This window comes from Zingiber officinale, chromosome 2B (genome assembly GCF_018446385.1).
Source record: "Zingiber officinale cultivar Zhangliang chromosome 2B, Zo_v1.1, whole genome shotgun sequence".
Lineage (NCBI taxonomy): Eukaryota > Viridiplantae > Streptophyta > Magnoliopsida > Zingiberales > Zingiberaceae > Zingiber > Zingiber officinale.
This window is the reverse complement of record NC_055989.1, coordinates 84,233,841-84,258,770: the sequence shown is the minus strand read 5'-3', so window position 1 is coordinate 84,258,770 and position 24,930 is coordinate 84,233,841. Positions and strand designations below refer to the sequence as shown.

General features: G+C 42.5%; 4 protein-coding genes and 1 pseudogene across 4 annotated transcripts; 2 read left to right on the top strand and 3 right to left on the bottom strand.

Annotated features, from left to right (window-relative positions):
* Nucleotides 1-8,457: 8,457 nt before the first annotated feature.
* On the bottom strand, nt 8,458-9,225 carry LOC122046130 (osmotin-like protein). The gene has a single exon (XM_042606674.1). The coding sequence runs from the start codon at nt 9,223-9,225 to the stop codon at nt 8,458-8,460; it is 768 nt and encodes a 255-aa protein (XP_042462608.1).
* Nucleotides 9,226-9,726: 501 nt separating this feature from the next.
* LOC122048403 (WUSCHEL-related homeobox 5-like) lies at nt 9,727-10,648 on the bottom strand. Its single transcript, XM_042609973.1, has 2 exons — nt 10,246-10,648; nt 9,727-10,109 (listed from the first exon to the last, which is right to left on the bottom strand). Exons 1-2 carry the CDS (start codon nt 10,646-10,648, stop codon nt 9,727-9,729), a joined length of 786 nt encoding a protein of 261 aa, XP_042465907.1.
* Nucleotides 10,649-13,115: 2,467 nt separating this feature from the next.
* On the bottom strand, nt 13,116-20,318 carry LOC122046143 (annotated as a pseudogene).
* A 176-nt stretch (nt 20,319-20,494) lies between these two features.
* Nucleotides 20,495-21,546, top strand: LOC122046140 (cyclin-dependent protein kinase inhibitor SMR4-like). The gene is made up of 2 exons (XM_042606684.1): nt 20,495-20,893; nt 21,018-21,546. Exon 1 carries the CDS (start codon nt 20,601-20,603, stop codon nt 20,874-20,876), a length of 276 nt encoding a protein of 91 aa, XP_042462618.1. The 5' UTR covers nt 20,495-20,600; the 3' UTR covers nt 20,877-20,893; nt 21,018-21,546.
* Nucleotides 21,547-23,922: 2,376 nt separating this feature from the next.
* LOC122048402 (small polypeptide DEVIL 11-like) lies at nt 23,923-24,655 on the top strand (the record flags this gene model as incomplete). Its single annotated transcript, XM_042609971.1, has 1 exon — nt 23,923-24,655. A coding segment is annotated over one exon (435 nt), but the record flags the coding sequence as incomplete, so codon positions are not given.
* Nucleotides 24,656-24,930: the final 275 nt, after the last annotated feature.

The window sequence follows — 24,930 nt, the reverse complement described above, 5'->3', positions numbered from 1 at the left end:
TAGATATTGACGAGACCTACCAAACTCTGAGGGCTTATGGGATAAAATTGAACCTGAATAAATGTTTGTTCAGTGCGAAGAGTGGCCATTTCCTGGGTTACATCGTCATTGAGCGGGGTATCGAAGTCAATCCAAGCAAGGTTAAGACGTTACAAGACATGCCACCGCCCTGAAGCTTGAAGGAAGCCCAACGGCTAATCGGTCGAATCACAGCACTATCCAGATTCATACCCAGGCCATCCGACCGGAGGTTGCCATTCTTTAAGGTGCTTCGCCGAGCTACAAAATTCTAGTGTGACACCGAGTGTGATCAGCCGTTAGAAGAGTTCAAGGAGTATCTTAATTTCTTACCAGTATTAGTCAAGCCAATTGTTGGTGAGCCGCTCTGGATCTATCTATCATCCAACGAACACGCAGTTGGATCAGCTTTAGTAAGGCAGAACGACCAGGAACAACAGCCTGTATACTTTTTAAGTCATATATTGAAAGATGCAAAGTCTCACTGCACCGGTCTGAAAAAATTAGCTTATGCATTGATACTCACCGCTCGGAGGCTTTTTCCATACTTTCTAGCACACTCAATAATCGTGCTGACTAACAGTGCTTTGGGGAGGGTCCTTCTCAACCCCGAGGCATCTGGGAGGTTAATCAAATGGATGACTAAGCTAAGCGAATTCGACATAGAATACCAACCCCAAATGGCAATCAAGGCCCAAGCCTTAGCTGATTTCGTCTCAGAGGTCTAGAATGTCAAGCCGGAGGCAACCTGGAGAATATATGTGGATGGTTCGTCCACTTGACAAGGTAGCGGGATCGACATAATGTTAAGCTCACCACAGGAAGATCGTATACACTGTTGGATCGAAAAGAATTTAGATATCTCCACAATAGCATGATATTGTCCACTTTGGGCCTAAGCCCTCATGGCTTTGCTCTTGGGCTCTCCCCAAAAGGCCTCATGCCAATGGAGATATCTTTTCTCTTATAAACCCATGATCTTTCCCATGTGTTTCCAATATTGGACTATGTTTGCAACCTTGCAACCCCAACATACACTTGTCCGGACGGCTGGACTACAGGACCACCAATAATGAAGTTGAGTATGAAGCATTGATAGTCAGCTTACAGGCGGCCCGGCATGTGGGAGTCGTTAAAGTCCTCATCCACTTGGACTCTCAGTTGGCTACTCAGTAGCTATCAGGGACGTTCGAGATAAACAATGTCCGGCTCAAACTCTACAGGGAAGCCTTCAAGAAGCTGAAAGCCAACTTTAAGGAGATCGTCATACAGAAGATCCCCCGATCGGAGAACCAAGTAGCAGATGAGTTGGCAAGATTAACCAGCTCCTTGACGTCGATCGCCATAAAGCATCCGATCGAGCAAGTCTCATTAGTGGCGCACATCAACAGGAAAGAAGGGATAACCCTCTCGAGTGATTGGAGAACGACACTAATAGAGTTCCTTCGATCGGGAGTCACACTGGCTGATCAGGAGGAAGCTCGTCTACTGAGAAAGAAAGTCGGACGGTTCACCCTTGTCGGAGATCAATTGTATAAAAAAGCCTTCTCCAGGCCCCTACTCAAATGCGTTGGGCCAGAGGATGCCGAGTACATCTTAAAGGAAGTACATCAGGGCTCTTGTGGATGTCACCCGGGCGGTCGCTCGCTGGCCCGGAAGATACTCCTGGCCTGATATTTTTGGCCCACTCTCCAAGAGGACTCCGCTCGGATAGTAGGCACTTGCCTGTCCTGCCAAAAATATCAAAATATTCTACACCGTCCGACTGAGGAGATAAAGACGTCCACAGTGTCTTGCCCGTTTGACCAATGGGGCATGGACATCATTGGGTCATTCCCCGTGGCAACAGGTCAGCGGAGATTCTTGATCGTCGAGTGGACTACTTCTCGAAGTGGGTGGAAGGCGAGCCGCTCGCGAGAATAACTGAGCATATAGTCATTAAGTTTGTTTGGCAGAGGATCATATGCTGGTTCTGCATCTCACGCCGGATCGTGTCATATAATGGGAGACAATTCGCCAGTTAGGAGCTTAGAAAGTGGTGTAAGGGCTATGGCATTCAGTAGGCCTTCACCTCTGTGGCCTACCCCCAGAGCAATGGGCAAGCGGAAGTCGCTAATAGGGAAATTCTCAGAGTGTTACGGGCTCGACTCGACCACACTTGAGGCAGCTGGGTTGACGAGCCCCCAAGTGTGTTATGGGCCCTTCGTACGACCCCCAAAGGAGGGTACCAGCGTAACTCCTTTCCACTTAGTATACGGCGGCGAAGTAGTCATCCCTGTAGAGATTGGAGTAGAATCCGATCGGGTGTGGTTCTACGATGAAGGAAATGTCGGACGGAGATTCATGGAGCTCGACTTGGTGGATGAGACGTGAGCTAAAGCGACCATTTCACTAATGGTATACCGACAGCAGATGAAACAGAACTACAACCGGAGGGTGATCCCGAGGTCTTTCCAGGTTGGCGATCTCGTGTGAAAGAAAGTAAAGTCGGTCGGCAACGTCGCCAAGCTTGAAGCCCCATGGGCCATGGGTGGGACCTTTTAAGATCGTGCAGAGGCTCCGCTCAGGCGCCTACTACTTAGAGGATGAGAGCGGAAGGCATCTCGAGCGGCTGTGGAGCACGAATCATCTCCAACCCTACAGGGTCGGGTGAGAGGTGCATAATTGAACACGGATGTATTTGTATATTGCTTCATGAATGCAGGACAAATATAAATAAAAGCGAAGTACGCCACTTTTGAGCTGAGTCAACGGTTGAGCGGCGACCTTAAACCCTCGTCTTCACCAACGGTCGAGCGGCGACCTTAAATCCTTGTCTTCACCGACGATCGAGCGGCGACCTTAAACCCTAGTCTCGATAAGCGGTCAAGCGTCGATCTTATAATGCAAGAACGATGAACGACCAACCGTGAATACGTGCTACTCAAAAGTTCCAAGTCTTTAAAATACGGTGATAGTTCGAGATTATTCTGCTATGACTTCTCATCACCGCTCGGAAGGTCATAAAGCCATAGTAAGCAACTCGCAATCTCGCTCAGGGTTTTACGCGGCAACACGTGAACAACTAAAATGTGAGTCAAATCGAAAGATGTCGAAGGGCAGCAAGGGGACGAACGAATAAGAAAAGATCGCTAGACGGGCGATCATTCATTAATACTTGAAATGAGGATTACAAACAGAAAGGTGAATACAAAATCACTCAAGCAAATATCACTCTAGATAATCTAAGACATCATCGGGCAGCGATTCAGTTAGCTTGTCCCAACTGATGACCTTACTCGATAGAGCAACAGGGAGGTAGCCGCCTTCCCTGAGTTGGCCAAACGTCCCTTCGATCGCCAGGTCAAACAAATGAAGTGCTCGGTCGGCGACCTTGTCATTAAAAACATCTGAGCAGATGTAGGCTTGCTTCATAAGTTTGAATCTACCCGAGTCGACTCTCTGATATGTCTCTAGGACCGCTCGGGAGGCCTCAAGTTCTTCCTTCAACCAGGCCAACTCTTCTTCCTTGGCGTTGAGCTAGGTCTTCGTCGAAGTCTGCTCGACCAACCGTCCATCCCTCTCGGCCTTCAGCATGGCCTCAGGATTCTTCAAGTTTTGAGCCAACACCTGAAACTCTTTTTCTTGATCTCCAGATCTTTTATAGTCCGGAGTTTCCTGATGTTGGCCAAATGAATTTTGGCTTCAAAGGTGTTGGCCTATTTATTAAGCAGAGCTATTTGAGTGGTATGCTCGGTGCTTTTTCCTTTCTCCGCCTTCAGCAGCTCGGCGCTCTTAGCCAGATTGGCTCGTAGCTGAGCCATCTCAATATTCATCTGCTCCAGCCACTCCTGAGAAGCAGATGATTGGTCGCTCAACGCCTTCAGTTGCTTAACGACCTACTCCAAAAAAGCAAGTCGTTGGCACATGGCCAATCTTTCTACCCAATACTGCAAGTAACCAAGAAAATATAAACGTCGATCCGAGATAAATTAAGAAAATACAACACTTACCCCAGTGGACATCTGGGTGTAGCTGTTCGCGAGTGCCCCCAGAGGCATGACCGATGCACGGGCTTGGGTGTCAACCCATATCTGTGCGAGTGGCCCCTGAATGATTATCTGGTGCTCGAGCGCTTGAGAGTCAGCGCCGTCCAACTCACGCATTCCTCAGCCGGAAGATGGAGAATCATCGTTATGTGGCGCTGATCATTCGGGGCTGATTGGGCTGAGGTTGCTCTTCCGGACGGTCGAAACGATGACGCCGAATGGATGCCAGACTTTCGAATCTTTGATGGCGGTGGCTTGAAGGCAACTAACGACCGCAGATGGTTCCCTGTGACAAACCAGATAAGGATGGTGTCCGATCAGACGACGTAAGGGGAGCAGTCGCCGGAGCTGGAGCTGGGGTCGATGTTTCAACCCCCTCGATGGAAGGGCGCGGACTAGTTCTGGTGGGGGTCCACACCACTGAGGAAGCGGATCACGATGAAGTCTCCGCCCGACGCCTCTTGAGCCTTATTAGTGGTTCCCCAGATGAAGCTGAATCTTACGCCCTCTCAACCTGAATCACAGATAGTCGCTCAGAGGAAGGGTTTAATGCACCAACCGCTCCACCGCTGGACGCCCGACTGGCTATCCCTTCTCTCACTAAGGTTGGAGCCCCCTCGCTCTCACCATGTGGGTCTTCTTATGAGCTGATCGGTTGTAGACCGCGGCTCTCGAGTTCGGCTATGGTCGCCGCATTGATCTTAGCGTCCGCAAGCTTGGCCTTTCCAGCCAGACGCGCACGCAGCATGATGTCAGCTGCAAAAGAAGAAGAGAAATCAGTTAGAATCAAAGGAAAAAGTGAAGAAGTTGCTGCATACCTAGGTTGGATGGAAGCCTTGTGCGGATCGGACTCAAGCCGAAAACGTAGAGGACACCCTCCAGCAGCAACTTGTGGATGTCATATTTCTGACCGGCCAGCATTGAGGCTGCATTAAGATAGTCTGATTGGCTCTTGTACTTTTTTAGTGGAGGCTGACTTGCCACTTCGAGTTGCCAGTCGATCGGGAAGTTTGGCCGCTCAAGAAGGCGCATAAAAAAAATACTCCCTCCAATGCTTATTGGAGATCGACATTTTATCGAAGAAAACTAAGCTCACTCGAACTTGGAAAAGAAAAGTCACCGGCTCGGACAATTTGGGATAATAAAAATAATGAAAAAGCCGGGGAATGAGAGGAATGTCGTGCAGGCGGAATTGAACCGCCGTCCCGTACAACAGCCGAAAGGAGTTCGACACTAGTTGATGAAGAGATATGCGAAAATATTTACATACGATATGAAAGAAGGGGTGGATGGGAAATCGTAGATCGGCGGTAAACTGATCCCTAAAGAAACAAAGACAGTCGGGCGGCGGAGCATTTGGTCGATCGAAAAGAGAAGGAAGAAGAACTTGATAATCGGAAGGAAACTCATAGGTGACTGTCAGACTCTCAGCGTCATCGACGTCAAACCTGGACTCAGTAGAGGTGTACAAAGGCCAGAGACGGTGACGGGAGGCTGTGAAGAACTCGTCATCACAAAAAGCAAAGAAGACAGCGAAAAGATGCGATTGGAGGGAAGGAAAGCTGACTGGAATGTCTCCGGAGGAGCAGGAAAGGAAGGATGTCGCCGATAAACGAAGGTGGAGTATCACCAAAGAGCTCGAAGACGGAAATATGCAAAAGGAGAAGGCAGTGAGCATGGGTTTATAAACCCCAGGGTCGGTCGATCGACGTCGTCTGATCTAGGGTCGCGGAGACCTAGGCAGAAATATGACCGTTGAATTCAAAGCGCCAAAAGTCACATCACCACAGGATATCCGCCTGTCACGTCAAGCGTGCGGCGGCAATAGGAGGGACACATGGTGCTGGGCCACGGGATGACAATTAATGAAGGCAATTAAGAGGCATGGACGCGCGCTCAGCTATAATAAGCAGGGATTTGCACGATCTCCTAGAAATATAGATTATGTAAACTCATATTTCGACCGTCGAACTATGTCGGTCCGATCAGAAGCTAAGGAGTGTCATAAGTCGATCAGGTGAAAAGCGTCATTGACAATTTGTCCAGTCAGTCAAGTTTGCAGCCTCATTCGACTAGACATGAGGGGGAGGCATGTGATGCGGCGATAAAGAAGGGTCCACCCTACAGGGGTTAGTTATCACGATGGAGGTCAAAGTTAGGGCAGCCAACGTTCAGATATCATATGACCAAACGGATGATACTCATATTGGTCGGTCGGACAATATGCAAAATCCTGGCCGAGCAGCTACCCCGCTCGGCCCTGTTGGTACAATCGACCTAAGTTTGATCGGTACGATCATGGTTTTGATGTGTGTGTCAAAAAGTTTAAGTTAGGCTTTCATATGTGTTTGATACATGTGTTTGAGTCTTGCAGGACTTGGTGAAACACACATGAGGAGTTTGGTGCAACTAAGCTTGGGAAGCTCATCCTAGGGCTCGGATCCTTGAGTCGGTGAAGGATGGTGTGGAAGGCATCCGAGGGACCGCCGGACGAGGAGCAACGGAGTGGAGCCGAGGGAAGTAGACTTCAAGGCAATGTGAAGGATGGCACGGAGAGGAGCCGCGGGCTCGGGTGCATCTGAGAGACGAAGGCCAAGGAAGAGGACTTCAAGCTAGGGTGACTCCGGAGAGGATGAGTGTGAGTGTGTAACAAGGTGCAGTCCAGTCAATTGCAACTTTTAGCAGTCGACTGCACCAGTCGACTCCATGTTTTAGCAGTCGACTGGCAGCGAACAGAAGCATTCTGTTCGCTCAGCAAACAACTACCAATCGACAGCCGTTGGCTACCTCTAACGGTAACACCAGTCGACTGATGGTTTTGCCAGTCGACTGGTGCCGAGTTGAGTTGATTGTTGATCAACTCTCTCCTCTTATTTAAGGAGAGACTTGGGGCTTGAAGAAGGTCACTGTGCTAATTGTAAACCTTCTTATTCTGTGCCCAAAGCTCCCAAGTTCAATCCTCTTCATCCTAATCTAAACTTTATCTTGTAAAGAGGAAGAGATCATTTTGTGAGAGGTTTGCTCCACCGAGAAAGAGAAGCTTTAGCCGGAGATTACCGGGGACTGATCCACCGAAGGATCAAGGACTCGTCCACCTCAAGGACACGTCGTGGAGTAGGAGCATCATCTCCGAACTACGTTACATCAAGCTTGTTAGCATTTGTATTCTTGTTTATTTTTCATTGCTTTAGTTTTAGTATATTTCGCTGTGCACTAACCCTCTTATCCAACCCCCCTTCAAGTCGGCCACCGATCCTCCAACAGGCCCGACAACAGGACTCGGCACGGGCGCAGCGGAGTTCCGACCGAGCGGACGCGGCACAAGCACAGCAATGTTCCGACTGAGCGGCTAATTCATTCGGTCTAGCAACGAACCCACTGTGTTATCTCTCGACATCCTTTTGGGAGTTTCTGTCACTGACACCAGGCATAGCCAATAAGAAGATCGTACGACGGAAATTTTCACTGTCACATCAAAGATATACTCGGCTTGTTAAGGTATTGTGTCAGAGGCACTTTACTGACAAGTCTTTTCAGGGAAAATTTTGAGAAGCGTGCCCACTTGAGGAGGTGTGTACGTGCGCTACAGGAATTCTATATAAAGGAAGGTCCAAGTATCGGTGGAGGTATGCGATATACACTATTTGTGTTATAATGTTTATTCTCGTTGTTCTGCCTTCTATATCATCGTCGGTGACTGACTTGAGCGTTGGAAGGTCAACGCTAAAGACCTCTTTCCTGTCTCGACACTTACATCATCTGTTTTATAGGGTGGAGTGGAGTTAACGAGCGGTTAGCAAGACCTTCATATCCTCAACTTTTTATCTCATCGATTTTCGGACAGGATTAGATTCGATAATGGAATCAAATCAGGTGGTTCGATTCGAATTGGTTGTGCTTTGTAATTCACTTCTTAACCGAACCGGCTTCATATGGTCTATTAGTTTGTTTTGCCTATTAAACTTGCTATATATAACAGGGACCTCTTTTAGAATAATATGATTTATGTTAAAAAAAAAAAAAATCAAATTTTTATTCTACCAAAGGAATGAGACATTCAAGTATTAAAATTCAAATTTTCCTTTTTCAAATAATTTAAATATATTAGTAAATTAAATTAATTTGATTATTTTAATAACTCTTTTATATATATATATAATCTTATATTAACTCAAACAGCCCATGCAGATCGACACACCTAACAAACCCTTCAAAACGTGAAACTGCTGAGTAATATCCAAAACTAAAATTCCTTTTTTGAGAAATATCCAAAATCAAACTATTCCACTTAACGCGAATCTTAAAGCGTATAAAGTATGTCACTTATTCTAATAATACTTCATTAGTGGCTAATTAATTGCCGGCGTCCAGTGCTTAATTCGCTAATCATCTCCGAGCAACCGCCGGAGCTTCAATGGCAGAAGATGACCTTGAGCTCGCCCGGCGAGGCGCACTCGTGGGTCAGCGACGGGCTGTCTTGGGCGTAGGTGAAGGTGGCCGGGCACGCGCGCTTGAAGAACTTCGAGTAGATGCTCGGGCGGCACATCTCCCAGCTGCTGTAATTGTTCCGGCAGCAGAGCTCGTCGGTGCCGAAGGCCACGCACCCGCTCTTGCACCCCACGACGGCTCCGCCGAGGCCCCTCATCTTCAGCACCTCCGGGCACGTCGCCAGAAAATCCACCTGGCACCCCACCACCGGGCACCGCCCCTCCCCCTCGTGCGGCGTCACCGTCATCCCCACGTTGAACCCGTCGACGAGGCTCACGCCGTAGGACGTCAGGTCGCGCTCCCCGCCGTGGTGGAGGGTGATTTGAGCGAGGCTAGCGGGGGGCTCGCCGCCGAAGCCGCCGCACGCCAGGCGGCCGCCGCAGTCGCCGGTGTCGCAGGACAGGCGCCCGGCGGCGCCGTCGCCGCCGCAGCCGGTGCGTGCCCAGATGCGCCCAGACCACGTGGAAATCGGCGCGGGGAAGGTGCGGTAGGACTGGGAGGGCAGGAAGAACCCGCCGCCCTCGAGGACGTCGCTGCCGGAGTTTGGTTGGATGGCCGGCCACAGCGGGAACGGGCAGTTGTTTACCACCGTCAGGTTCATCGGCGGGAACTGGGCCGACGACTGCTGGGCCATGAGGAACAACAGGACAAGCAGAGACGAGAGCAGCGGGAAAAAGGAGGCGGAAGCCATGGCCGGAGCTTCTGATACTGCAACCTGAAGCAAAGCAGAGGAATTTATAGGCGCAGAAGGGATTTATAATGTGACTGATCACATTATTTCACGAAAATATATTTAATTGTTTTTTCAAAAATAAAATCAGCCTTAATTCCTTTTTATTTTAATTAATTATTTTATTTTATTTGAAAAAAAATGAAAAAGCAGTGTTGCTTATTGCGTGAGGTGTCTGGTACGGCAGAAGAAGTAATTATGAGCAATATTCTTTATGCGGATGATTCTGGAATTCCATTCACGCATAATGTGAGTTCCCTGATCATGAACATTATGGAAAAAGCGCCGAATATTTCCAAATTCTCATTTGGGTACAAAAGTCGGATTCAATTGTTTCGTGTAGTTTACTGAAAACTCGCCCTTGCGCCTGTAATTTTAAATTATTAAAAACGGAACGGAACGGGACGGAGCAAAACAAGGCAGGAGTTCTCGTGCCACGTGGCGCGTCAGCATTGCTTTCCCCTACTTCCCGTGAACCCAAACAAAGTTTGGCTCGTCGGCCGGCGGTGCCGCGCCCTCCTCCTCCGTCGTCGCCGGAGTCGGAGTGCCGCCTCCGGATCGGAGCCGCTCCTCCGAAAACCCGGTCGGGTGCAACGGGAAGAGTTGCAGCGTCTCCTGCTTCTGGCCGCCGCCGTCGACGTCGAGCACGGGGCGGTGTTCAGGGCGGTGAGTCGAGCTGTTCCGGCTGAATGCGTCTTCCTCGTGGTCGACAAAACCAAAGCCCGGGAACGAGGACGCTTTCGGGAGGCCAGCGGACGCAGGGAGGAACACGGCGGGGAAATGCGGCTGGAGGAGGCCCACACCGCCGACGCGCGAAGAGTGAGCGTAGTACGGAGTGTAAGCCACTGGAAAACAACGCACAGAGCATTAAATTATAGTACAATCCATTGCCTCTGTCCATGCTAATAAACAACAAGTAATCATAAAAATGGAAACTTTGCATGCAACGGAGGAATAAAAATTGGTTCGAGACGTCCTCACCATTGTTATTGGTGTAAGTTGAGGGCGGGGGAAACGGAGGGGGGACTGGGGGCTGCCGGAGCGGCGGCAGAGGAAGGTGGTGGTGGTGGTGATGGTTGAGGAACCTGGAGAAGTAAGCAAAGCTCTCTTGCTTCTGCTTCTGCTTCTGGCGCTGCCTCGCCTTGTGGTTCTGGAACCAGTAGAACACGTTCTTCCCCTCGATGCTGCCGTACTCTCTCAGCTTCCCGGTGATCTGCTGAATCTGGTCGGCGCTCGGCGTGCGCACGCCCTGCTTGTACAGCCCCTCCAGCAGCGAGATCTGCTCCTTGGTTGGATTCCACCGGGAGTTCGAAGCGGACGAGGAAGAAGACGTCGCCGCCGCCGACGACCCTGTCTTGCCCTTCCCTGTCTCCGCCACCTCCATTGGCGCGCGCACTCAATCAAACGCTTATGTTCGGCGGCGAGGACGAGTATATATAGTGGATGGGAGGGCGAAAGGCGCGCGGTGGTTGTCGCGTAGCGGGTCAAACAGAGCGTAGGAACGTGAAGGTTTGACGTGGGTTTGTTTAACTCTGAAAACATGGCGAAGCGCAGAGCGGCCGGCGCCGCGCCAGGTGCTGTGCCACTGCCGCGGCGCGCGCCCCTCTCTCTCTCTCCGCTTTAACTTTTTGGCGTCGTCGTTTTGTTTCCTTCGGGGGATGCGCGCATTGAATGAATGGAATGCCGGTTTGGGCTTTCAAAGGCTCTCTAGCTTTTTTCAAAGCAGAGCAGAGGATTTGAGACACGGTTAATTTAGAGGATGCTCCTCCTCGGGAATGAATGAAATGTATTCTTTCCTGGCTCTCTTCGTCTTCTTAATCTCATCTGAATGCTGCGTAAATGCTCACGATGAAACCATATTTGTGTAACATGCGCATCCTTCGATTCCACCCCTGATTGCGTACGTGCTCAAATTGTTAACCTATCATCTTCCAAAAGATTTCGATTGGGTTTGTTTTTTTTTTAAGCTCAAACCTTTTGTTAAATCAATCAATCAGTCATATGGGCGTTCAACGGGATGGTGCATGAAACATGCAATCTATGTAACACATGAAAGATTTCTCTGCAAACTAAAGGAGAGTCACGCAGTTAATGCAGAGGAGGCTAGATATCTCGGGAAGAGCAGGAGAGAGGAAAACATAGGGCAGTGGCGATCGCACGCAGCATGCACACAAATGGCACGAGATCTCTCTACCTCTCTGCAGGGAGATCCGGTGGGAATTCGTAGGCTCGTGGAGCTCAACGCGCGCGGAGAAAGATACATAGTGAGCGAAGCAGCAAGGGAAGAAAGGAAATGGTAGCCGGGCAAAAAGGAGTGAAAGAGAGGGAAAACAGAAAAAACAAGAAAGGAAGAAGGCAAACGTATATGGTTGATGTGCATGGTAGTCAGCACAAAAGGGGTAGGGTTAGCCTATGGGCGGCTATGGCTATGGGGGTGTAGTAGAGGGTGCAGCAGGAGACTACAAGTAGTAGTGGTACTATGGTCTGCATGCTGCCAATCACGAAGAGAGAGTGAGGGAGGAGAGATGGCATTGCATGGCATGGACTGGGGTGGTGCATTGGGAAATGGAGGAGGGAGGGAGGGGGATACGGGAGATCTCAGTATGCATGGGCAGGGGAGGGGGATGTACGTAGGAACCGCGGCGCTTCCGCTCTTTTGGGAAACACTATGCTTGTTTATTTCTAGGGATAAAAAGAAGGCTCCTTTTGTTTAGCCAAACCGGGCGGAAAGGAGAGCAAAGGGGAGGGAAGAGGAAGGAAATTAAAATTTTTGATTCGAATCGAATTGAGAACATCAATAGTATAAACAGCTGATGGCTGAAGTGTAGGGTAGACTGGAGATGGATTGATAATCGACATCTTAGAACTCACTCATGGTTTAGAGGTACTTGACCATGCCTCGGCCTTCGACACTGAGTTTCGAACAACTTCAGCAACTTCTTGTTCATCTGCAGGATAAACAATTGAGTGTGAATAAAAAAAAATTAGGAACTTCTTATTGTTTGCTATACGTCCTTGAGTCACTAGTTTACTTATCCCTTATTATGAAAGCATCTCTAATCCTGTCCCCATAATGATTTCCTTCCTTTGATAGCAAATATAGCTGTATCCCAAAATCTGCAATAATGTCCTCTTTTTACACTATGCTTACGCTAGCCCAAAAAAGGAGCTAGGATCAGGGCGGCTAATCTGAACAAAAGCACAAGGGCAACTTGACATATTTAAAATTATTAATGAAAAATAAAGACATTATTAAAAAAATTTATTATTAAGTTTTTACCAACTATATTTAATATCAGTGTTCTAAAAGGTACCGCCTATGATTGCCTAGGCGATGGGTGACTGTCCACCGACCAACCTTTTGCAAAGGCGACGCGGATAGTCATTGTCGCTTTAATCGATTAACATGAGTTTCGCGAGAAATAGAAGCTTACCGAAGCGATTGGTCGATCAATTGAACACTTCCTGAATCGATTGGTCAATTGATTGACATGAGTTTCACAAGAAATAGAAGTCAATCTAATTGATTGGTCGATCGATTGATAGACAAATCAATTGATTAATCGATTGAACATTCTCAATCGATTCATAAGTTGCTACCAATCAATTGGCAGCAACAAAAGGATTTATATTTTGATTTTTGAATCGTTTAAAAGGACTTTTTCCTCTTCATCTTCTCCCTCCCCTTCTTCTTCATCAAAGAGCAACATCTCTGCTGTCATTTTTTTCTCCAACAGCCGCAACATCAGCCATGTATCTTCATCAACCCTCTCCAACGCACCCTACCCTAAACCCTAACCCAGCCAACCACCACCAGCACCCTGCTCTGTTTCTTGACATCTTCCGTCGGAGCTCGCCGTAGCTAGCTAAGGCTGTCAACAACAAAGGGAAACCAGTCCTAACTGCTGGGTTGGAGTGCAGCACCTTGTTCCCTCATTTCCCGCCTTCGACAGCCTCCTTTTCTTCCCAATAGTTTTTTCTTCTGCCAGGTTAGTAACAACATCCCTGAGTTTAAGTTAGTTAATAAAATTTAATTGTATGTTATTAAATCTTGTATGTTATTGCTTGGCTTGAATTGATAATTGATAATTGATTTTTTTTAATGCTTGATAACCATTACTTGATTCAAATGATTTTTTTTAATTAATATTGATAATTTTTTACTTGTGTAGTAAAATGTCAGGTACTATATCTTTTGAAGTATCTAATTCAATGTCAGAGATTAATACCCTTTTGAAGCGTAATTCAAATGACGTTGGATGGGAATTTGCGAACTTGGAGGATCCTAAAAATTTGGATAAGTTGAGATGCAAGTTGTGGAAAAACTACTAGTGGTGGAATTTATTGGATCAAATAACATGTTGCCAATATCAAACGAAATGTTGTCTCATGTAAGAAGTCTTCGAATGAGGATAAAGTGAAGTGTAAGAATGTCATTGAAGAAGCAAGAACAAAAAAGAAACAAAAGAATATGAATGAAATGGGGGTGAGAGAAGAAGTTGTTCTTGAAGAATATGAGGAAGATGAAGGGAGTTCATGGATAAGAAGAAACCCGCTTACTCTTGGCCCTATGAACCGATTTGCATCTGTCATTGATCCCGAGTCTTCATTGAGTGGAAGTAAGAAAACAAAACAACAAAATATTATTGATGCACTTTGGAAGCAAAGGACACACAATGTGCACTAATATTTAGCTCAATGGGTGTATGAGTCTGGTATTCCATTTCATGCCATTAACAATGATAGCTTCAAGAGGTTTGCGGAAGTGGTTGGTCAATTTGGCCCGAGCTATCGTCCTCCAACTCAATACCTATTAAGTGAGCCCTTGTTGAAGGAAGAGGTAGACAGAGCTAAAAGTCCATTGAAGAAGCAAGAAGAAAAATGAACTTTGAATGGTTGCTCAATTTTGACCGATGCTTGGACCAACTGAAAAAGAAGAAATATCATGAATTTGTGTGTCAATTGTAAAGAAGGCACAAGTTTCTTTTCTTCCAGGGAAACATCGGATGAAGCACACACACCGGGAATTATATATTTAAATCTGTGGATAAATGCATGGCAGAAGTTGAGCTCAAAAATGTAGTTCAAGTGGTAACGGACAATACTTTGGATAATATGGCGGCAAAAGATTTGCTGAAGGAGAAGCGGTCATATATATTTTGGATTTTATGTACAACTCACATCGTGAATCTTATGCTTCAAGGAATTAGGAACCAACCTAAGTTCAAAGAGGTGATAGAGAAGGCAAAGAGCTTGACAATCTTTATTTATGCACATCACAAGACATTATCAATAATGAGAAAGTTTACCAAAAAAAAAGGGGCATAGTGAGGCCGAGAGTAACACAATTTGCAATTATTTTTCCAACTTTGCAAAGCTTGATGGAGAAGAAAAGTGAATTAAGAGCTATGTTTGCTAGTGAAAAATAGAATGCTTGCCAACATTCAAAGAGTGCAAAGGAGAAGGTGGTATATAATACCGCTATAAGTGCCTCTTTTTGGAATGAGGTAAATTTTTGTTTGAAGGTATTTGCCCCTTTAGTTAAATTGTTTCATCTTGTTGATGGTGATAAAAATTCATCTATGGGTTTTGTGTATGGAGAATTACTTAGAGCAAAAGAGGAGATTAAAGTAGCATTTAAAAATCAAGAGCTTCACTATCGTCCGATTATTGATATTATTGATGAGAAAAGTCGTAATCGGTTTGATAATCCACTCATTTGGCGCTCTACCTCTTGAATCCTTATTACTCCTTTAATAACCGAAGCATAGGAAGTGAAGAAGTGATCACGAATGAATTTTTCACTTGTGTTTAAGTATTATTTTCCGATGATATTGATAGTCAAAATGAGATAATAAATGTGGAGTTGTTGAACTATATCAACAAAATGAGGAATTTGGAAGAGCATGGGCTATAATTGGATGTAAAAAAAATGATGAGATATAATTCGGGTAAGAACTAAGAACAAAGTAATAATTGTTTATTTTATAATTTTTATTGCTTGTTTCTTGATTTTGCTTATTGTTATTGTTTGATTTGTTTTTATTTAGTTGGATGGTGGCATCTTTTTGAAAATGGTGTATATAAATTGCAAACGATGACTAAAATGATCCTTTTTTTAACAAGTTCTTTCGGTTGTGAGAGAAATTGGAGTACTTTTGAGGAGGTAAGTACTTAATTACTTATTGTGTAGTGTGTACTAACTACTAATCAGTAATTACTAAATATTTAAATATGTATTCAATATTAATATTTTTCTTTAATGTAGATCCATACAAAGAAAAGAAATAAACTAGATACCGGAAGGTTGAACAATTTAGTCTATGTTCAACCCATTGCCAATATCATAAACAAAAAGAGAAGACAAGAAGAAAAAAGAGTTGATGTGCTACTTGCTAGTGAAGCAACTATGACATAAGGATGGATTGTTTAATGGTGAAGATGAAGATGTTGAGACAAATATTGAAGAGGTAAGAAAACTTCACGAAGAAGAATTTGTGTCAGATGAAGAAGAGGAAGATCTCATGGATTTTGAGTTTGAATTTGATACGAAAGAAGTGTTGGAGAAATATGGAGATTGAACTAGAAGAAGAATTAGGGATATAGGATGATTATATGAGTTATTTTGTGCACTTTTGTTATTTTCATTGTATGTTGAAGTTGAACAAATTAATATTTTGAATTTTGATTAATATTTTACTCCTTGTCAATTTGTGTATTTGACGTTGAGGGTGAATAAAAATTCCACCTAATCGTTGGACAGCGGGTGACCGCCCGCCTACCGCCTAACACTTTTTAGAACATTGTTTAATATTAGTAGAAGCCGATCCCATCTAATGGGATAAAGCTTGGTTGTTATTGTACATTTAATATTAGTAGAAAAGCTTTAAATTTTATCTAAACAGTGGAATTCAATATCAAAGTCGAGAAGCAACCTGACACATCTAAATACACTTATTGAGTTAAAGTTCTGTTATCATTAGCAGAAAAGTTATTAAATATACAATGGATTAATCTGTAGGTCAAATTACTATTTTGTGGAAAATGTATACGAAAGATCAATATTAACAGAGAAAATAAGTTTTAAAACTGACTTACAGTTATCCTTCGCTGATCCTGAATAACTTGTTTTGCTCTTGCCCTGACTTCTTCAGGGTCAACCTTAGATCGAGGGCGAACGAGAAAATCCATAGGCATTGCTTCGGGCCTAGAAGCATGTTGTCGAGAAGCTGAGATACCAGTTTTGCTACCTCTGTAACAACATAGATATGTCATAAAAGAAGGCATGGTTATCAATAGAAAGAGTCGATTGAACTATGGATCATCTTACTGTGAAAATTGAGCCAGATCAAGATCATCATCCCGGGACTGGACAGCAGTAGATTTAGCCACTTGCCTTTAATCAACAAAATAAAGAAATGAAGGGATGTCAAATCAACCACAAAAAAAAGCATACCGATGTCATGAAAGACAGCAAACTGGAGCAATTACTTTTGAGGTGAAGGTCTTCTATATGGTACCCTGTCGTCATCGAACCGTCTCATATCCTCAAATCTAGTACTCTTGTTAAATATTGGTCGACTCTGCACAGGGAGGATGAAAAACAAGGCAGTTTAACAAACAATTTGATCAGACCTGAAAGGGGCAAAAGTGCAACACAAACTTGACAGATGGCATGATGCATGAAACAGGAATGGGCAAAAAAGGGTATTGCATTTGACTCATTACCCATTTATCAACTAACTCTTTAGCAAGTTTTCTATTTGCTGTTATCTCCTCATCTGACTTTGACAAAAACATAATCACCTGCATATATACAACAGTAATTCAGTCAAGACGCGATGAAAAAGAGTGGAAAAAAAAAGTAAAAATGTAGTATTTAACCTTTCCAAGACCACTCTTTTTGAGTTGTTCTCTCCTGTCAAATTGCTCCAGATCTATTGGAAACTGTGTGACAAAAGTAAATTATAATGCCCCACATACAATTCCCTATCACAAATGAGAAACTCCTTTGTAATGACATCTGAAAGAAGCTTTAGTATTGCAGACCGAATGTTCATAGTAGGCAAAGATCCATAAGGTAGGGGTTCAAGCCAATTCTTGAGTAGAGTCAATACCTCATGATGAAGGAATTCTTGCTGAAGTTTTTTTCTGCATTTAGGAGAAGTTCAAAGGTGTCAGATGAGCAAAAATGTTTTATGTATTATACTTTGGCACAACTAAATGATAACTCTAGCAGACATAATCATCAGGATATAAGATATTTTACTTTGACAAGACTTCAACAAGCAATGAAAGCTTTCTAAGTTTGTTAATGGCTGGTTTATTTTATCTGTTCAACTCTGCATCTTCTTCAGCTGTAACTTCTAACTCAGCGATAAGATGCTCCACTATCAAAGCAATTTCAGCAGGTGACTTCTCGTTTTTCTGTTTTTTCTTTCCACCCTTTAAGAGCTGTTTGACTTCATCTTCTTCACCCTCTTCAGCCTACAAGGTACAAGAGGTATCAAGACGATAAGAGCAAATACATGCTACCCACTACGACCATCAAAATTGATCTAATAAAAAAAAACAGACGAACAAGGCCAAGTTCTCAGCATCATGCAGAGTGATTGAAGAAAAGTATAAACAATGCATCAGGTTGCATTTGATTAGGCATCTATGTGCAAAGCACAAGCATGGCAAATTGGGCCATGAGAACCATCACCGAGATTATATCACAACAAATTGGCTAGAAACAAGGACACATATCACTGAAATTAAGAAACACTGATAAACTCATTCCCAAGTTGACTTGCTATTTAACAAATTCTATATAACAATCAAGTCTTATCCCACTATGTGGGGTGGCTATATGGATCATTTTACGCCATTGAGGTCTATCTCCTATTATATTTAACAAATTCTATAAGGATATTTATTCAAATAAATTTAAGGTGTCAAAGTCAAGCAATATATAGTAAGCTAACACCCAAAGACTTGCGTTACAAGCTGTAGGATAAGTCAAAGGCTTACACAAAACTTTCAAATTTATGATAACTCACAGTTGTATTGCATTTTGTTAACAATTAAAGATATCAATATATATCAAAATCAGTCTTTATAATTTCATTTTGTTTTTTGTAATTATACTATGGTTTTTATTTGAAAAGTTTACCATGTTATTGGTTTTAATTCAAAAAAAAAAAAAAACATGAGGGGAGTCATTCTATCATGGTCCAACGTATTAAAAACAGATTTATGGTTCAAATAGTGAGTCTTGTAGACAAGTTTCACGAGAGTTGGACCAAATTTTTAAGAGTTTGAAGGAGCTGCCACTGTATTAATGTCATCAGCTTACAATCTTCCATAATCATAGTTGTACATCTCTAAAGATTCGGCCTTTACTTTCACAGAAATGTTGCTAGATAATTAGGTTGTGACCTTCACCAAAAAGCCATATTTCTTTCCTCTTTAGTACTGAGATTGTCTCAATTATTTTCTGATATGAAAATTGTTCTCTCTTCTTCTCCTCAAGGAGTTCACCAAGAACTAGCGATCTCCCTAACCAACAACAACTAGTTATTGCTTCTTGACTCAAAGACTGTTCCCGTTTTGTGATAAAATACCTCAGTTTTATGGTACTGAAATTTCATGAATATCTCAAAACCTAGTAAAGCAAATAACGGATTGAATAGCTATTCATGCACACTAGTTGAAGATTATGTACATATGATAATTATGTGCAACTATGACAGTTAATCAAGTAATGATCAAAGATCGCATTGCAAGATAATCCTTCTAACATTCAAATACATTCAAATAGACACGTCAATGTTGAAAATGGGCAAAAATAACAACTGAATCATAAAAACAAAAATCTCATAACAGGTGTCATAAAAGGTTAACCTGAGGTGCATTCCTCGCGAAAAGTTCATTATCACTTCCATAACGATCCGCAGGATCCACACCACTATAATCGATGAAATTATCATCATCCACAGTTCGCATTCCTTCTTGATCATCCTGATTCGTCAGCAATGACACACCGGACTGAGTTCAACTTGGCAAAATCACAAAAAGGAGAAGCAAATTGTTTCAGGAAATGAAGCGTCCAAACTTTGAATCTCCACCAGCTATAGTTTTCCACATTTCCTCCTCTTCCTCTGGGTCAGCTTCGTCATCTCTCGATCCCCCACCGTAGCCCTTAGATCCTGATTTCGACCCCTGTCCAGTGAACCGGTCCGCTTTAGACGACGAGGGCAGTTTTCCTTGTTCTTTTTCAAACTCCCCCCTTTTCCTTCCTTCAGAGATGGAGTGCTTTTCATCTTCTTCATAGACGAAGAATTTTCGTCCTCATAATCGTCTAACCACTCTTCGTCAAACGCCGGCTCGGGGCTGCCGCTCCTACCCGGTGATTTTTCCCTACCCCTCTTCACTAGCCTCTTCTTAGGTTTTCCGCTCTTGTAATCATCCGTAGAATTCATCACCGGTGTCGGCGAACGGTCCCGCCGTCCCCAGTCGCCTTCGTCCTCGTCATCATTGTCGACCGGGAGAGCCAGCTCTGGGGAAAACTCCCTATCCGAGGCTGCGTCCGGATCCATCAAAGGCTCTCCGTCTTCGTCCATATACCTGCAGAGGAAACCAGATCGAAACCCAATGCAGGAACGAAAATTCGATCTCCAGGAAGAAAAAAAACAAATGTTCAATTAAGATACGCACAGATCGTCGTAACCCATCACGGCGGACCGATCTGAAGCAAGGAATCGACGATTTGAACGAAGCAGAAGCAGAGAAGGTTTTTCTATCACCGAGCAACGTTTTGTTCTCCGACGGTGGAAGTGATTAGTTCTTAATCATATATAGAAGAATATTTATTCATTATACACCCTGATTTAAATATTATTCACTAGAAGGGCCTGTTTTCCGTTTCAAGTCCTTCTTATGTTTGAAAAGATATTAACTGTAATGTGGAATGGGCTTCAGTTGGGCCAACTTGTGGCCCAGGAATTCCCCGATTTTGCCAAAATAACAAAAGTGCCATAAAAGGAACCCGAGGCAAAGTTCTATGAACCATGGAAATTCATTATGCAGTCCGACACCCACAAAGACTTCATGCCATGGGGCCGAGTATGGAGCCAATGAAAAGGAAGGTAAATGTGGGTAATAATAGCCGACTGTGAAAAACCATAAAAAGCAAGCGGTGCATTTTCCCGCCGCCCAAATTCCCGCCGCGGCGTCCGCTCGCATCTATATAAATACGTATCAATCAATCCCTGAAAACCCTAGAAAGAACCTTTCCCTCCGAATCCTCGTTTGAAAAAGGCCGGTCCTTTTCTTCTTCCCTGATCCGAAAGATGGAGGTGGAGGCGGAGATCGCCATGCTGGGGCTTCGGAAGATGGCGGTGGAGCGGCGGGAGGAGGAGAAGGAGATGGGCGGCGGGTGGGTGACCCCTCGAAGGGCGGAGTGCCGGATCCCGGCGGCGATCCGCTGCCCGCCGCCGCCCAGGAAGAAGTCCCCCGCTGCGGCATACGGAAAGAAGAAAGCGCCGCCCAAAAACGGCTACTTCAACCCGCCCGACCTCGAAGCCCTCTTTGCGATGGCGCCGAGGCGGGAGGAGGCCTGCGCCTGAAGCCCGGTGGAGAAAAGGTTAGCTCTTGTGCTAAGCTGTTATGTGCCAAGATCTACTCTTGTTCTTCGACCTAATCTTCGACCGATCCTCTTTTTGTAACACTAGAATATATTACTCATTTATCCTGTGCTATTGGCGTAGTTCATCGTACCGAAACGTGCAATTTTGGAATGTTCTTCTTTGTATTTCTTCTCGATCGCATGATCTATATCAGCCTTCTTCTTATCAAAAATCAAGCCTTTGTTCGAACTGCCAAGAACAAAGACTGCATATGGATGATTGGGGAGCATCCAATGTTGTGAGGAATCCAATGTTGTGTTCTTATGTCATACAAGACTGTCAATGCACTGTTGCAAACAGAAGCAGAGCAGTGGGATCTGAGGCACCAGTCACTTCAAGCTCAGATGCAAATGATACATGGTGAGAAATCTTCAAGAACCCTAATCCAGCTTTTGGCAGATTTCAGAGAAGGCTTAATGAGCATTTGGGGACAAGTAGAGAGTGGAGAGGGACAACTTGACTTGCAATTGATTCTCTAAAGCATATTTTGAGTTCACCCAAATTCGATTTCAACTTGATGTTGGAATTAATGATTGTAATTTCTTCACGAGGACTATAATTTTATATCTTCAACAAAACTTGATATTTATAAAAATAACTAATTTTATCACTGGTGCTAGTTTAATTGATAGCGGAGATAAACAATTTATAATAATAATAATAATAATTGGAATGATTTAGTAATTAGATATTAAAATAAGCGTCTTTTATATAAATTTATAAATTATCTTAATTGCGAGCATTGGATTCCTAGAAGATTTGGCCTCGTGTTGGAATATAAGTAAGACTCTTTTTCCACCGACTTTTGCATTTTTGTTTTTTTGTGCATCGTGTCTTCGCATTATCAATTTAAATAACATTTTTTTTATTTTACTTATTTTTCAGAAAAAAAATTGTATTTATGCTTTTTGAATTTTCATCTCACGTTTTTTTAAAAACTATTTACAAAAGAACATTAAAAAAATCAAATGAGTGTTTTTTTAGTTGGTACGGGGTATACAGCTTATATTATATTAATATTGATTAATTTTTGAATTAATTTTAGGATAATTAATGCACCTCACTCTATTAGCCCCTATAAAATGACATAGATGTTATTAATAAGATATGTCTATTTATACTATAGTAGTTATGAAATTAAAATTATTATAATTATAATTATGATTTTATAGTAGTCACAGTTTAATAGCTATAATATAAATTTATTTTGTTTAATAATATTTATATTATATTAATTATAAAATTGTAATTACTAAAAACTACGGTAACAATTATAAAATTATGGTTAACCAATCAATTTTGAATTTAATAATATGATACAGGATAATAATACATAATTTATATCATATTTCAAAGGGTTAGCGGAGGAGGCGCTTTTTGATTAAAAAAAACAAATGAAAAAGGACACTCAATTTTAAAAAATGATTATTTTTATTTTTACCCTAATTTAAATTGATTATTCATGATTGGACATTAGAATTTGATAGGTAATAATGAAATTAAGAGGACGATGCAACTTTTCTATCTCGTCGAGCTGGATCCACGTTTGCTTGTTTCCACTCGAATGATATCGCGTACACTTTTGGTATATTCAATTAAGGATCCAAGCAATAAATCATGAAGTCTCTCGTAAATAAATTAATTTAATTTTTTATATAAGATGTTAAACTGATAAAATTAATATTATACTATCTTAGCATAAGGTATTTATAAAAGTGTATTGGTTCGTGTTGTTAATCCAATTATGTGGGACAAAAAAAATTTACAGTATATATTTTTTATATAAAAAATAATAAAAAAATACTAATAAATCTTACAATTTTTTAATTTTTTTTTAAAAAATATTAACATGATTTAATTTTAGATTTCATCAAAATTAGTTGTATTTGTCTTCCCAAATAAGTATGATTTTTTTGTTGGTAGTTTTAATTAAAAATATTTTGATTAATTTGAATTAACTTTAAAATAATTTGTAATTAATATTTAATAAATATTAATAAGTACTAATTATTTATTAATAATTAGTTCTCCTTTCCTCCCAAGCATGTAGGGTTGTAAATAAGTTGAGTCAAACAGAGTTTTGGGGTGTTTAAGCTTGTTTAATAAGATAACCAAGTCGAACTGAGCCGAGTTTAAAATGAACCAAACTTTTGAAATGAGTGTTCAAGCTTAGTTTGGTTTAATTTTTATGAGTTTGAACTTGACTTGAGCTTGGTTCATTTAGATGTTATCAAACTCTCAATTCAATCTTAGCTTGAGCTTGGTTTGAACTTGGCTTGAGCTTGGTTCGAGCTTGGTTCGTTTAGATGTTATCAAGCTCTCAATTGAAACTTGTTTGATTATTTGAAACTTTTAGTTGTTTGGTTGATTATTAAGCTTAGTAATTTAAATTTATTTATTTATTTTATTATTTATTTAGCATATTAAAAATAGTTTTATTAATGAATATGGTTCGTAAACATTGTTCATGAACGTTGTTTACGAATGTTAACGAGTTGAACACATATTTATTAAAACTTGTTTGTTTAACTTAACGAACTATTCAAACTTGTTTGTTTAATTAATCTTATATATATTGAATGAACATAAACAAATTCTTATCAAGCTGAACACCAAATTTATTCATAAACATTTGATTCATTTATAACCTTACAAGCACGTTTATTTCATGGAGCGTAATGGTAAAAGTTACCATGTGATATTAAAATCACATATTTAAGCCATGGTTGGTAAAATTACATACAATAGGGTCAATGTAATCCGAGTATCCAACTATTCTCCAAGATCTTATATTGGCGGAAGTTTTGTGTATAACATTAATTTTTTTAATTAATATGAGATATTTAAGTTACACATTAATTCTACGTGCAATTAGTTTCATCCCATAAAAATTTATAAGAGTAAATCGAAAATATCCCAACGTTCTTAGGTAAAAACTGATGATATTTTTTTCAACTCTATAAAAAGAGCAAGGGCAGTGAAATAATTGACGATCAGAAAGAAAAGCTGGTGGATCTTCCTTCTCAAATCTCCTCCCATTCCCTCTATAAATAACCTCAAGTACTCGCAATTCATCTTCCAGTCCAGTTCCTCTGCTTCTTCTCTGTTTTCCTTCCTAGTAAGCGGAGTTCCTTTCCTTGATTGGCTCCTCTGTTTTCTTCTTCTTCTTCTTCTCCTTCCGCGGGAGGAAGTAGAGAGACGGAGGTGCACCGTGCACATGGACGAGAAGTGGAAGCTGTCGAAGAAAGGGAGCAGGAACGGGAGCCGGCGGAGCAGCGCGTCCACGGCCACGGAGGCGGAGGCGGCGGCGGGGGCGCGGCCGTGCTCGCGGCGGTGTGCGAGGCTGGTGAGGGAACAGAGGGCGAGGTTCTACATCATGCGCCGCTGCGTCACCATGCTCGTCTGCTGGAGAGAGTGCTGACTGGTTTGACTCCTTGAGATCGTCGCCGTTGCCGGAAAAACACCATTCAGTGGAAGAAACCAAAAAAGAAAAAAAAAAACACGAAGATTGAAGACAAATTTGATGATCTGCAAGAGATTGATCTCGTTCAATCTCTCTCTCTCTCGTTCTCTATGACTGTTCGGCCTTTGGCGAAGTTCTTGTTTACTTGGACGGTGAGAGGGAGTGAGCCGGTGAGCAAGGAAATCGATGATCGTTGAGAAATTAAGAATAAAAAATATATATTTTAAGAAATAATACAATTAAGTTTTCATTTTCACTTTTTTATTTAAGAAAACAAATCAAAAGGACAATTGAAGATCGGAACGACGCGCTTTTCTTAAAAAACCCCGTAAGATAATTTTTCTTCAAAATACTCTTTATCTCATTGTATAAAATTGAGAGGTGCCATTTTAAATTTATAATTTAGAAACGACTACGAAGAAGATGAGAGGAGATCTTCTGAATCGCTTTTTACGATCTAGAGATGTTTCTTTTTTATGTATTGATGGGGATGCATGGTCTCTACCTATAAAATAAATGAGGATTATACAT

Excerpts from the sequence above, each read along its gene's own strand:
- LOC122046130 (XM_042606674.1), bottom strand. The coding sequence starts at position 9,225 with ATGGCTTCCGCCTCCTTTTTCCCGCTGCTCTCGTCTCTGCTTGTCCTG.
- LOC122048403 (XM_042609973.1), bottom strand. The coding sequence starts at position 10,648 with ATGGAGGTGGCGGAGACAGGGAAGGGCAAGACAGGGTCGTCGGCGGCG. Across the intron at positions 10,110-10,245 it reads AACTTACACCAATAACAATG|TGGCTTACACTCCGTACTAC; the intron begins GTGAGGACGTCT and ends GTTGTTTTCCAG.
- LOC122046140 (XM_042606684.1), top strand. The coding sequence starts at position 20,601 with ATGGAGGTGGAGGCGGAGATCGCCATGCTGGGGCTTCGGAAGATGGCG.